Source organism: Pinus tabuliformis, chromosome J (genome assembly GCF_031772625.1).
Source record: "Pinus tabuliformis cultivar Carrire ecotype Pingquan chromosome J, CPIR1, whole genome shotgun sequence".
NCBI classification, from domain to species: Eukaryota; Viridiplantae; Streptophyta; class Pinopsida; order Pinales; family Pinaceae; genus Pinus; species Pinus tabuliformis.
The window spans coordinates 529025037-529037290 of NC_142295.1; the positions used below are offsets into that span (position 1 = coordinate 529025037).

The window sequence follows — 12254 nt, forward strand, 5'->3', positions numbered from 1 at the left end:
GAATCATTTAGACCACCCTCACAACCTGCTACTCCCTTTTGAAACACGTGGAAAACATCGAACAAGGTTTTGAAACCAACTCTTTTGAGAAGTCAAGCTTTTATACTACATATCACAAACCTAAGAGTCTTGCCCAAAATTTTCCTTTCGTCATCTCCATTCATGTAATGTTGCCTTGCTACGGTCATAATGGATTAACCAACTTGCACTTACTACAACTAGACTATGCGTCTTCTTTTAAGGTCCACCCATAACTTCACCTTAAGCTACAATATGTTAGATGCACAATAAAGTTCACCAATAATAGGGGCACATCCAATTATATCTTGCAAAACATTCCAACAAAACTTCAAATTATCCAATACTCAATACTTCGCCAACATAAATCAAAGCAAAAAATATAGCGTTCATCCAAGTAAAGTAACCATACTACACAAGTATAGGTGGCACACAAGGTGAATGCCTTAACTATATTTATATGAAGAATGATACAAAGTAAAAAAGAGGAGCACAACTAATTGTTTACAACTTATTTATAGACATAGTTATATTAGGCACAACTATGTACAAGAATTGTCAATCCAACCCTTAAAGCAACTCCAAATATGCCCTAATATGCCAACCTTTTACTTAACACAAATCACAAAGCTCTTTTACACTATAATGAATGGCTAATGCTTCTTCTTCCATCATTAGCATCTTCGAGACATCCTCCTTTTATGTGACACTTGGCTTGCACTAGCAAGCTCCTTCACTCTAAGGTAAACTAAGTGACAATTGTCACCATTGATTCCTTTAGTACCTTATTCATTAATTGTTCACATCCAGCAAGTACACTTAACTATGCCTAGTCTGCTTGGCGAGTGCACCTAATAATGCTTTCAAGTGTACCCAAGTACCTCCAAGTATGTAAGGTAACTTGAATGGCTAAGAGACATTTATCTCCTTGGGCCTACATGTTCAACTTATGTGCGTAAATCATCCCAACTCATATAAAGGTGACATGGAACAATTCACCTTTTTTTCCATTGACTAGGTAGACACCCTTTGGCATTGCAACCTTTTATGGCAACCCTTTGTGGGAACCTAGGTGGAGCACTTACCACCATCCATAGTCAACGACTTTACAATAATCGACCACAATTCAAAGCAAAAGATACAACAAAAATATTCTTGTTACAAACATTTCTCTTGAAGAAGGATAAAAGAGCTACAAAAGGAATTGTGACAACTGCCATTCTTTTAATTGCACATCATCACCCACTATCCATATAAAGAGGCTTTGAATGATTATGATATCTAAAAATGTCACCAAATATAAGCTTCCATCTAGCAAGCTCATTGGTTATTTGTGTTTGTACTTCCTTGTCCAATTGTCCATACTTGGTTAGATCTCTCCCTACAATGTAAAAAAGATAAGAAGCAAAATTCTAATAATAAAAAAATCACCATGAGGGAATTCAATATTGAAAACCAATGGACTCGTGCACCCCCATCTTTCGATAAGCATCCTAAGGTGGATCTTATCTAATATAAATTATTTGCGACACCACCTCATAAGTGAAAGATATATGTTCTTTCTCCTCAATCACATGTTGCATTTCCTGATATGTCGAATGGTAGAATTTTTATTGTACATCTTATTCTTCGGCATCATAACTAGATCTCATTTAATAGTCAAGGGACCACCCCGAATTCAACAACTTCAAACCTAGCCTTTTGTTTGGCATTATCCTTTATTGCAACAATCCCATTCCTTCATTTCTGACATCGTCCAAAGAATTAAACCTAGAATCCTAATACTCGTGGACTAACACCTCAAATACAAGGTGATTTCTTTTGTAGTCAATCTTCTCTTGGTCATAACCACCCATGGGAACTAGGTCCATTTGATCGACATGCCATTCCATTGAGTGTACCTCATGGGGGAATTGTCAAGGATTAGATTTTGGTATAGATAATCATTCCTTTCCTTAGAGACCTTTACTTGTTTTTCACGTAAGGGCTCAATAATACAAAAAATAAATGGACTTATTTGTATTCTTGTGAAATATATAAAGGAGGACTCGATTTGGTTATCCATGAGAAGCCCACTAAAATTCTCTACACTTTTTTTGTGCCCTTGGGGGTTTGCCAATGGGGTAAGCTGTAATAGTTAATAGATAGTTCACTCTCTATCAAGGTTAGGAATTTGACCTTTGAAGTTAACTGTCCATCTTTAGGCATGTGCGTAACTAGATTCTAGATAAATTAAACCCACTACAAACACTATCAAATAATAAAATAACATCAAACAAAGCTCTAACTATACTCATTTATATGGATATGTTTACTATTTTGAGGACCCATTTGGCCTTGGGTTGATTTTGATTTTACATCCAAATTTGAATAAAATACCCTTGGAGATACCTGATCTGGGATGTTTGAAATAAGTTTTCACAAACTTGAACAAAATCTAACTCCTAGACTTGATTCAACAACATGAGAAACTATACATGATTCACTATCAATCTTCAAATCCCACAAAATGGATTCTTGGCTTCAATACAACAACCCATGTACTTCTAAACCACAAACTTGGGATCCAAACCAATGCACCATTTACAAATCTAAAGTAGGAGGAATGAGAACAATAATCATATGCCAATATTTACTCACTCTTATAGAGTGCCATAATCCTTGATGAAGATGAGGACTTGGTCTTGATGTTTTTGTTTGCTAATGTAGATTGACAAATTTTTAAGAAAGAATAAACAAGATTAGCCTACAATGCACACTATAGAAGTGTTGTTTTTTGGCCACAATTTCAAGTGTTTGAGCCAAAAAATAATCACTCCATGTCAACTGAGATCCATGGCCTATGTTAGAATTTAGAGTTGTAGGCACCCCATTTCATATGGGTAAAATGCTTGGTATGACTACAAGGGAGAGCAAGATTATAAGGCTTATGGGTTTGTTCATGCATTATGTCAAACACTTCCCATGCATGCCCCAAGTTTCAACATTTCGCATAAATATTGACTAAATTGGAATTTGATGCAATCTCACTCTTCACTAGGAAATCCCAACAAGATTTAAGACTTACCCATGATTTCCCTTCACCCATTTATCGCCAATCCATAACTATAGACTAGACTAAAACTTTACACTTATCCCTGACAATTCCTTTTATGATTGATTGTTATAGTGGTCCTATCTCGTCCGAATGCTCAATTTCACCTCTCCCATGGTGCCAAATTCACTTTCTACTAGTGCATGTGGATGGTAGTGCCATATTGTGAATGGAATTTGTATTTTTGTTATTTAAATTTCATTTTTTAGTTTTATTTAATGTTTTTTTCCTCAAAAAAGAATAGTTCCACTCAGATTGAAATTACAATTTAGATACATAAGTATTTCATGAGTCTTCAAGAGAATCCTAATTTCCAAAATAACAAAAATTAGTGGGCTAAAGCCAGTGCAAAAAAACATGATACAAGCTTAGGGATCCCATAGAGACATCCATATTTTTCTTAGAAATACACAAAGTCCATTATTAGCCCTAAATAGCCACTAATCAAAGCCTTAACAAATCATGAGCATCAAATTATCTAGAATCTTTGAAAGTGTTTTATTTGGTTTGACTTTTTGTTGTATTTTTTTATTCAACATATGGTTTTGTAAAGTAAATATAACATAAACTAATATAACATATTTGTGTATATGTTGAGTCTCCCTCCAGTATATGTTGACAAGACCTCTTTGATGTATGTTAATAAGTTTTTTTGTTGTTTTTGCAATGTCAATGAGATTCCATTGACAATGTTAACCCCTCATGTTTATTGTTGGACATTAAGGAACCTCCTTCACACCACCATACCTATGTAAAAAAGTTGGAGCCCATGCCAAATAAGTGACATTGTTTATATATGTTGAGATTTCATTGTCAACGAAACCTCCCTACAAGTGTATGCTGAGGAGACCCTTTTGGTGTTTATTAATGAGACTCCCTTGATGTATGTCATTAAGATCCTCTTGGCATATGTTAAGACCCACTTTTTTTAGTAGGACATTAATAAGGGACTTTCCCTAGGCAACTATACCTATTTACAAGTATTAGAGTGCCTAAACTTAAATAAATGACAATGTATGTGTTCTTCATGTAATTGAGAGATGGAAATTACATGACATTCCAAAGCACTAAAGGCACATCCATGCTTACTCATTTATATTAGTAGTTATATACTAGTAGTATATGCTTATCCCTAAATTTATTAATATCATTTGTGAGTGGTTCATAATAAAAACATTTAATAGACAATGAAATTGCTCAAGTTTGGTATATACAACTTATAACAAATATCACGATTAATACCTTTCATCATATAATAACATATTTTGCGAATTGTAATAATGACAATACAATTTGTTGTATGTTGCATTTTACAAATACGTAAAAGGTTTCTCAAATATGAAAAGTTGCAAACAAGAAACTAAATTTTTGGTTACCATGTATAACATCATTAAATTTTTTTGATGTGATCACAACAATGCTTTTCACTTATGCTCCACTTTTCAAAGTGGATTCAAACTGTTGTGAACACCCATTTTTTAACCATGGTGAATCAATACTATTGTGAACACTTTTATCTCCTTGAATGGCATATATGGAGGGTTTTCATCCTTATAGTGACATTCCACCTTTCTTTTTAAATCATGAGAATCAATAATTTATTGGAGTGATCTATGATAGGCAAAGGATTAAACTCATTATCTATCACTATAACCCAAAGAGTATATTTAACATTTCTTTTTTAGTGATGGGAATCAATAACTCATTGGAGTGATCTATGTTACGCCAATGATTAAACTCATTAGCTACCACTATAACCCAAAGAGTATATTTAACAATTCATAAGTTAAATATACCCAAAAGGGGTAGCTAGCCGACTTGACTATCAAAGCCAAAGCCTAATCCTAATGGACCTAAAGAGAATTGAACCCACACTTCATGCCATTAGGTCAAAAACTTGGCGAAGGCCTTCTACCAACTAGACTACCCATCAAAACTTGTAACTTAACAACTTAACAAAGACAATTGCATCGTGAAACATTCGAAAGTAAAACTTTAGATATCTCTCCATAAAAAAACAAAAACACCTACCTATAACATTATCACAAAAAACCCAAAAAAAAACCAACATAACACTTGTGAAAATCAAACTCCAATATATAAAATAATAAACAATCCACTCAACCACACATATATAAATGCTAAACCTGATATTCCACCTTTCAATAATGGGTTACTTAACTCTTATGAACACTCATACCCTCTTCGGTGCGGCATAGATGGTAGGGCTTTCACTCGGACATTGTGGTATTGGAGGGTGAGACGGAAACAAGAGTTCGTTTGCATTAAATGTTCACTCAAGCGCACTTTTCGGTGCTTGCAATGTGGCATAGCCTTACATTTGAAAAGGTTCCCCGCCCCTCTTCCCAGCTTTAAAAGCTCCTGCTCCTGTGTATCCGGGGGACTACGAATGAAAACACCTATTTTGTTTCGTAGTGGACGGTTCTGGGAACAGAAAAAGCGCTGGGAAGGCCAAGAACTGCCAGGGGAAAGAAGCAGCACCATTGAATTTTCATTGTTGGCGCGGAGGAGAAGTAGCAGCAGAGGCGAGTGGGTTTTGTGAAGCATAAGCAGCAGCAGCAAATGGCAGCAGGAGGAGGCAAGATTTTTGGTATAACAGCACACAAGATTTCCATTTGCATTCTTCTTCGAGTGTGCGTGGCTCCCTGTTCGACTGAAAATGATGATGACGAGGAGTATCCCTATCCGACGCCCTTCCTTGGCGTCCATCAACGGCAGCTTCTGTCGTCTTTTTTGATGAAGCTTTGCACGGTACATTATTACAAGAATCTTCCATCTGAATTATGGGCAGTGAAACTGTTTTGTTTTCTTGTCTCTAAGTTATCTTTTCCAATATATAGATGCTTACACCATCATTAACATCTCCAGTTTATAGCCTCACCCATCCTTGCATATGCAACAATAAACCCTGGTAATTATATTGACAAGTAATAGAGCAATTACCACATTATCCGAAGACATGATATTTTAAAATTAAAATTTAACGGCAGTGTGTCTTTACGTAGCTCATTGTGGCAAAAATTACATCTCCGACTTGTTAAGCAAATGTCAGTAAGACCTTAGTTCCCCGTTCGGCACAACTCTTGTAGGGATTTAACGCAAAGGTGGCAGAAGCATATGTTGACTTAGTAAGTTTGTTCTAATCATAGATAAATTATTACGTGCCAGCTCAAATTGCTTTGTTAACTTAGTCGACAACATATATTTTATAACCCATTGCAAAAAGGGATCAGATTTGAAAGGCAGGGTCATATTTCATTTTGAAGGGGCTATAATCAGCTTAACCCTTCTTTGTTGACACCCTAAATTACATTATGCTTTTCATTTGAAAATGAAAATGGAGACCCCTAAAATGGGAAAAGTAGATCCGTAAAGTGTTCACTCTAAATAGTATACAACACAATCTTATACGCAGTTTCACCAAAACAAAGGCATATTGATAGTAGCAGGGTACTTATCTCCAGAATAATGTTACACTGTTTAAAGAATTTATCCAATGTGATTTTTAGCAAACATTTCGCAACCTTTAACACTTCTTTATCAGAGTGTGTCCAGCTCCGGTCAATTTTTAAAAGGAACATATGCACCCTGCCTAATATTGGAATGTAAGTGTAAAAACAATTTGAATTTATATTATAATAGTTTGAAAATGAGACAACTTTTCAATGGTGTAGGGATCAATACAAGTGAATGATCTTCATCTAAACAACCCACTCCCATATAGATCTTGAATGAGACATTCTGAAATCTAACCTAATAAAGAATGCTTAAGATCACTGAATATGTTAGAACACTTTTCACTCTGGAACTTCAATATGTTTACATGTCTATTTTAGAAAGTATCATAATTTTTCACAAAACTTTTAACGTAGCTTGGAGATTGATGTCCTTCTATAAAATGCATTGAAGATATTATAATTTGTGGTCATTAAGAGTTGTTGAGATGGTCAAAGAGTAGATTGATAAAGTTTTGCTATTCAATTTTGAGATCGATGAGGTTTTGGTCAGAACTTTTAGTTGTTGAAAATCATGAAAAGTTGTGGTGGACTAGAAGCTATTTTCTTCTCAATGTAATTATGTTTCACTTATCACATAAATGAGATTCATAATATTTTGGAAACTTTGTTTCCATGGGACATGTTATGGCATGATCTTGTATCTTAGTGCAAAACCTCACTAGGTGACCAAGACAATGAATAACATGGGAGAGTTACCGCTGTCACTTCAGTAACTACTCCCCTCGTTTTTGGTGATGGATGCAATCCAACACAAGGGAGGCTTCCCTAGTAGATCTAAGGGATCAAACGACCTCGTCAAACCAAGTTAAGAGCCCCCCTAAGGTTTCTACTTCTGAATACTACCAACTAAGAGGATCAAACAATTAGGATTTGTGGTGGATTTTGAAGGTAATTTCTATATTTGAGTTCAAAAGGTTCTATGGCTCTTCTAGAGGCTTAGGTCAATCAATAAAGGCTCAAGAAAGGTCACCAAACACACACAATCAAGAAATTACACTTGGCTAAGGTAAACTAGCATGAAAAATTAGAAACTGCAGCAATGCACTAGTTTATAACAATATCAAAACTAGCCCTGGAATATATGATAATAAAGTAAAAGGGCTATGAGAGTAGATAAGAGAATCACTTACAACAATTTTCTGTGGTAAAAGAGCATATTACAACATATAAACCCTAGATGTCAGCTCTAAATTATGGCTGGAAAGCACACCTTAACCAACACTTTTGGTTTTCCAATATATTCAAAACAATTTCTAACCCTAGGATAATGACATCCAAGGTAATAAATGATGAATATAAATGACTTTGCTGTAATCACATGGTAAACCTTAATTTACCCTAAAACAATAAAAAGAATGATTTTTAAAGTATATGTGATTGTCACAAGAGAGAGAACTAGTGCCTTTCTCAATCTAGGGCTAATGGAGTCAAGGATCAACAAACTTGGGAGGAAAATGAAAAGGATGTAGGTTTAAAATACTAAGGGAGATCCACTTGTGTCCCTTAGAAATAGGCTTCTTATAATTTTCAAGAATAAATAAGGGAAGGAGCTACACTTAGGTCACCTCAAAGAACTTGATGCAAAACCTTGTTTAATAAGAATAATGAAATAAAAATTCCAACAACACTTTGGTGAATATTTAATAACCATTATCCATCGACATAAACAAGATAAAGAAGATAAACTCACATTAATTTGCATGCATTCATGTTGATTTTTCTAATAGCATACAAGACTAGAGCAATTTTCAAATTGATAACTACTTCCAATAGTACAAATTGACTTCTTTTAGAACATTCCAATCATTAAGTAGTTATGCATGAAAATTTCAACCATTAGCATTAAGATCCATAGACCAGTAAAGATCACAATAAGACAATAAAAAGAGACACTAGAAATTATCTTGGTAAAACCCCACTGCAAGGGGAATAACCCAACAAACTTTCCTTATGAGAGCATGTCCAATTCAATCCAATTTATACATCAAAATAACATATCTTTGACAAGATTACATAGGCAAATACTGACCAGCAAGATGACCTTCCACAAGTGCGAAGCCAAACCTCCAATATCCAATACAATATTTCCTTCAATTATGTTCATAAATAGGTTTGCCACAAGTCTCTAAGAGGGCTGAAATTCAACCTCAGAGCTCGCACTATTCACAAAGATATTGTACCTCATGTCCGCATTGTTCCACAAAGAGTATGCCTCAATCCTGCACACTGTTCCACGGAGAGTATGCCTCAGACTTGTGCACTGTTCCATAGAGAGTATGCCTAAGACTTGCGCACTATTCTACAGAGAGTATGCCTCAAACGAACGAGCTTTCATTCCTCAAATTAGCGAGCTACTTACCTCCTTCTTGCCTCAAATCAACGAGCTGTCTTCCTCAGATATGAGATCGGAATTGTGTCTTGGAGAAAAGCGAATAGGCTTTATTTTTAGTAGTTCCTCCATGCGAAGAAGTGTGTCTCTTGAGGTACGCTGACTTGATCTTGAAGGGGCCGACTTGAACACTTGGGTAAATATAAATTTAATTTTTCTCTTTTGATTTTATTGAAGAAAATATAGATCGAAGCTACCAGTTTCTAGAAATTCACTTACAGTAATCATCCGTGAAAAGAGAATCCATCTATATCACAAGTCTCCCAAAGAAAGTTGCACAACTAGGCCTCCATTTCAAACTATAAAAAAATATACTAACACGAGAGAAGTGATGTCTTAACATTGTGCAATGATCCAAATGAAGGCTAGTGCTCCCCTCTTCATGCAAGGGAAACCAAGCGCTTGCCTAATTAGGCTTATATCCACAAGGGCCATAAAAATACATAATATCCATGATACAAGGTGGATAGGTCTCAAGTTGACCCCCAAAAGTGCCTCCAAAATGAAGATACAATGCTAAAATATGAAAAACACCCTCCAAAAGGCCACACATGTGAATGTAGAAGATGACATCATCTCCAATAAGGGGTGTAAATGCTCCAAAGATCACATCTCTCCCCCAAAAGGTGCAATGTATCATCAAAAGTCATGTCTCCTTATTAAAGGTTATGTCATGTCATCATAAGGTGCCATGTCATCATTACAAGGGGTGCACTGTGCAATGTCATCAAGGGGCTCCATGCTCTCTCCAAATGATATGTCAAGCTCATGCATGCAATGTCGTAGCTCCAAGGGGCAACATCCACGATCCAATGGGTGTTGGAGTGTGTCAAGGAGTATGCTGTGTCATCTCATGGTCTAATGCTCATCATCAAGGCTCCAATGCCCATCAACAGGGTTCTAACATCCATCAACATGTCTCCAATGCCCTCCAAAGGGCATGTGTCATCATTCGTTAAGTATGGGAAGTATCATAAACGTCCTCCAAAGGACCATGTATCAAGCATGAGCTTAGGGAATCAACCGAGATCAACTAACATGCATACAAGACTCATTATAACATAAAAAGTTGGCCATATCTAATGTAAAACTCACACAAGTAAATCACATTAGGTATCTTCTTCAAATTTCATTCTAGCTTATGATCTCATGCAAGTTGCCAAATTTAGGTATGGAAGTGTAATCAACTACTCCTATTATGTGCTCCCAAATAATAATGAAAGAAAAGGCCCTAGAGGGGTGGATAGTTCCTAGTCCAACTCTTCAATTGATAGGTCTATGTGGTAAGGGATATGGTTAGGGGTGAACTTCACGAGAGGTGTCCTAGTCTTATACACACTTTATGTAAGACCATCATCCATGAGTGCCTTTGTAGAGGGAGCGCTTTGTGCTTGAGTTACCTTTTCCTCAACATTTGTTTTCCAACCCTTAGCCTTTTACTTTGCTTTGATCAACTTGTTTAACAATTTTCATTTATTTCATTTAAGTTCCCTCTTTAGTTTGGGCAATTCATTGTTCATAGGGGTTGAGATGTTCTTTTAAGTCCCTTTTACTTTGATAGGTGTGATATGCATGGGACTAAGGGTGATGGCTTCATATGAGGGGGTAGAGCTCAAGCTATCTTGGATTTTAAATTTATATTCATTCCTTGCCTTTATTTTGCATTTTAACATTTGGCATTTGCTCTTGTATTATTTCTTATAGCAACATTGTTGATGTTTGTAGCTTGGGCAGGTACTTCTGGACAAGCCTAAACAATGTTACTTGGGAGCGGGAGCGGGAGCGACCATTTTCAGAAGCTCCCGGTTTGGGAGCGAATCCCGGAGCGATTTTTTAAAAATATATATATTTTTTATATTTTTTAATTTTTGATACATATATGTCAACAAAAACATGTAGAATGATGAATTAGATATAAAAAACATAAAAAAGCATAGATTGAACCATATAACAACAATCATCTAGAAGTTATAATCTTCATCAACCACGTCCGCAAGTTAGTAACATAGTAACATACAACATATTGAGTCTCATGATTCATCAATCTTAAAGTTTCAAGCTTTCAAAATTCAATATATAACATTTATCATCATTGATCACCAAAGTTGTACTTGTAAGCTAAGTGTAACCATTACAACAAATAATATCTAACATGAAATGAAATGTTATAAAATGAAACGAAATGAAACAACTTTCAACTTTCATGAAGCATCATATTCATAATTTATTACTAATGAGTTATAATTGCCAACTTCAAACTTAAATTGTCATATATTGTTTAAAAAAATATCATAATAAATATGAAAGAGTCAATAGTTATAAAAGCTACTAGAAACTAGAGAAGAGAAGTAAATCTATTATCTATTTCTTATGCTTGGGCCTCTTGCCACCACGAGAAATGTCTAATTTTTTAGTCTTGTTGCAAAATCAGGATCTTTGTCATTAATATCACCCTCCAAGCATTAATATCCAGAGGTATCTTTGTCATTACCTTTGTATCTGTATAGGGATCTTTGTCATTAATATCACCCTCTAAGCATTAACATAAGATAGAAAAAGCATAGCATGTCAAGTCAAGATTTTGTTTGAGTGATGCGTACATTTTTAGAAGGGTCATGATAGAGGAGTTCGACAACCAATGTCACTAACATCAAGGTACATAGAGGGATTGGTACTCTTGATTAAATATGAGTTCCATACCCTAATACATGACAAAATTCAATGGAAACATTGCAATCCCCCAATCCTGAAATCCTGAAAAACTGATAAGTCTGCTGGATTTTGAATGAAATCTAAAATTCTACTTTTTCCATATGAAATCCAATGAGGACGAAACCACTCTCAAACATCCTGAGTCATTTCATGGTAATGTTAAAAATTTAAGTAAAAGGATGAAAATGAAAATTAAAGAAAATGTCACTTTTACTTTAAGAATTTAACATTACCATGAATAGCATATCAATACTAGGGCCTAGACTTGATCATTAAGTTGCCCCACTCAAAAACTATTTGTTTCTTTCAAAAAAAATTGCATTTTGAACATTACTACAAAAAAAAAAATGCAAAAAAGGCAAAACGCTCCCGAAAACGCAGGGAGCGAAATTTTTTTTAGGGATTTCGGGAGCGCGCTCCAGACCCGCTCCCGCCCGGAGCGCGGATCGGGAGCGGGAGCGAGGGGGGGGGGGGCGCTCCCCCGCAACACTGAGCCTAAATA

General features: G+C 35.6%; 1 protein-coding gene across 2 annotated transcripts in view; it reads left to right on the top strand.

Annotated features, from left to right (window-relative positions):
* Positions 1–5310: 5310 nt before the first annotated feature.
* LOC149228080 (anaphase-promoting complex subunit) overlaps positions 5311–12254 on the top strand; it is a 381219-nt gene continuing 374275 nt past the window's right edge. The window contains exon 1 of one of the 2 annotated variants that reach the window (XM_089378045.1): positions 5311–5884. In XM_089378045.1, the coding sequence (XP_089234171.1) occupies positions 5696–5884 (189 nt within the window). In that variant the 5' untranslated portion in view covers positions 5311–5695. The remainder of the gene's footprint in view (positions 5885–12254) is intronic. The other variant, XM_089378044.1, reaches the window with a different exon arrangement.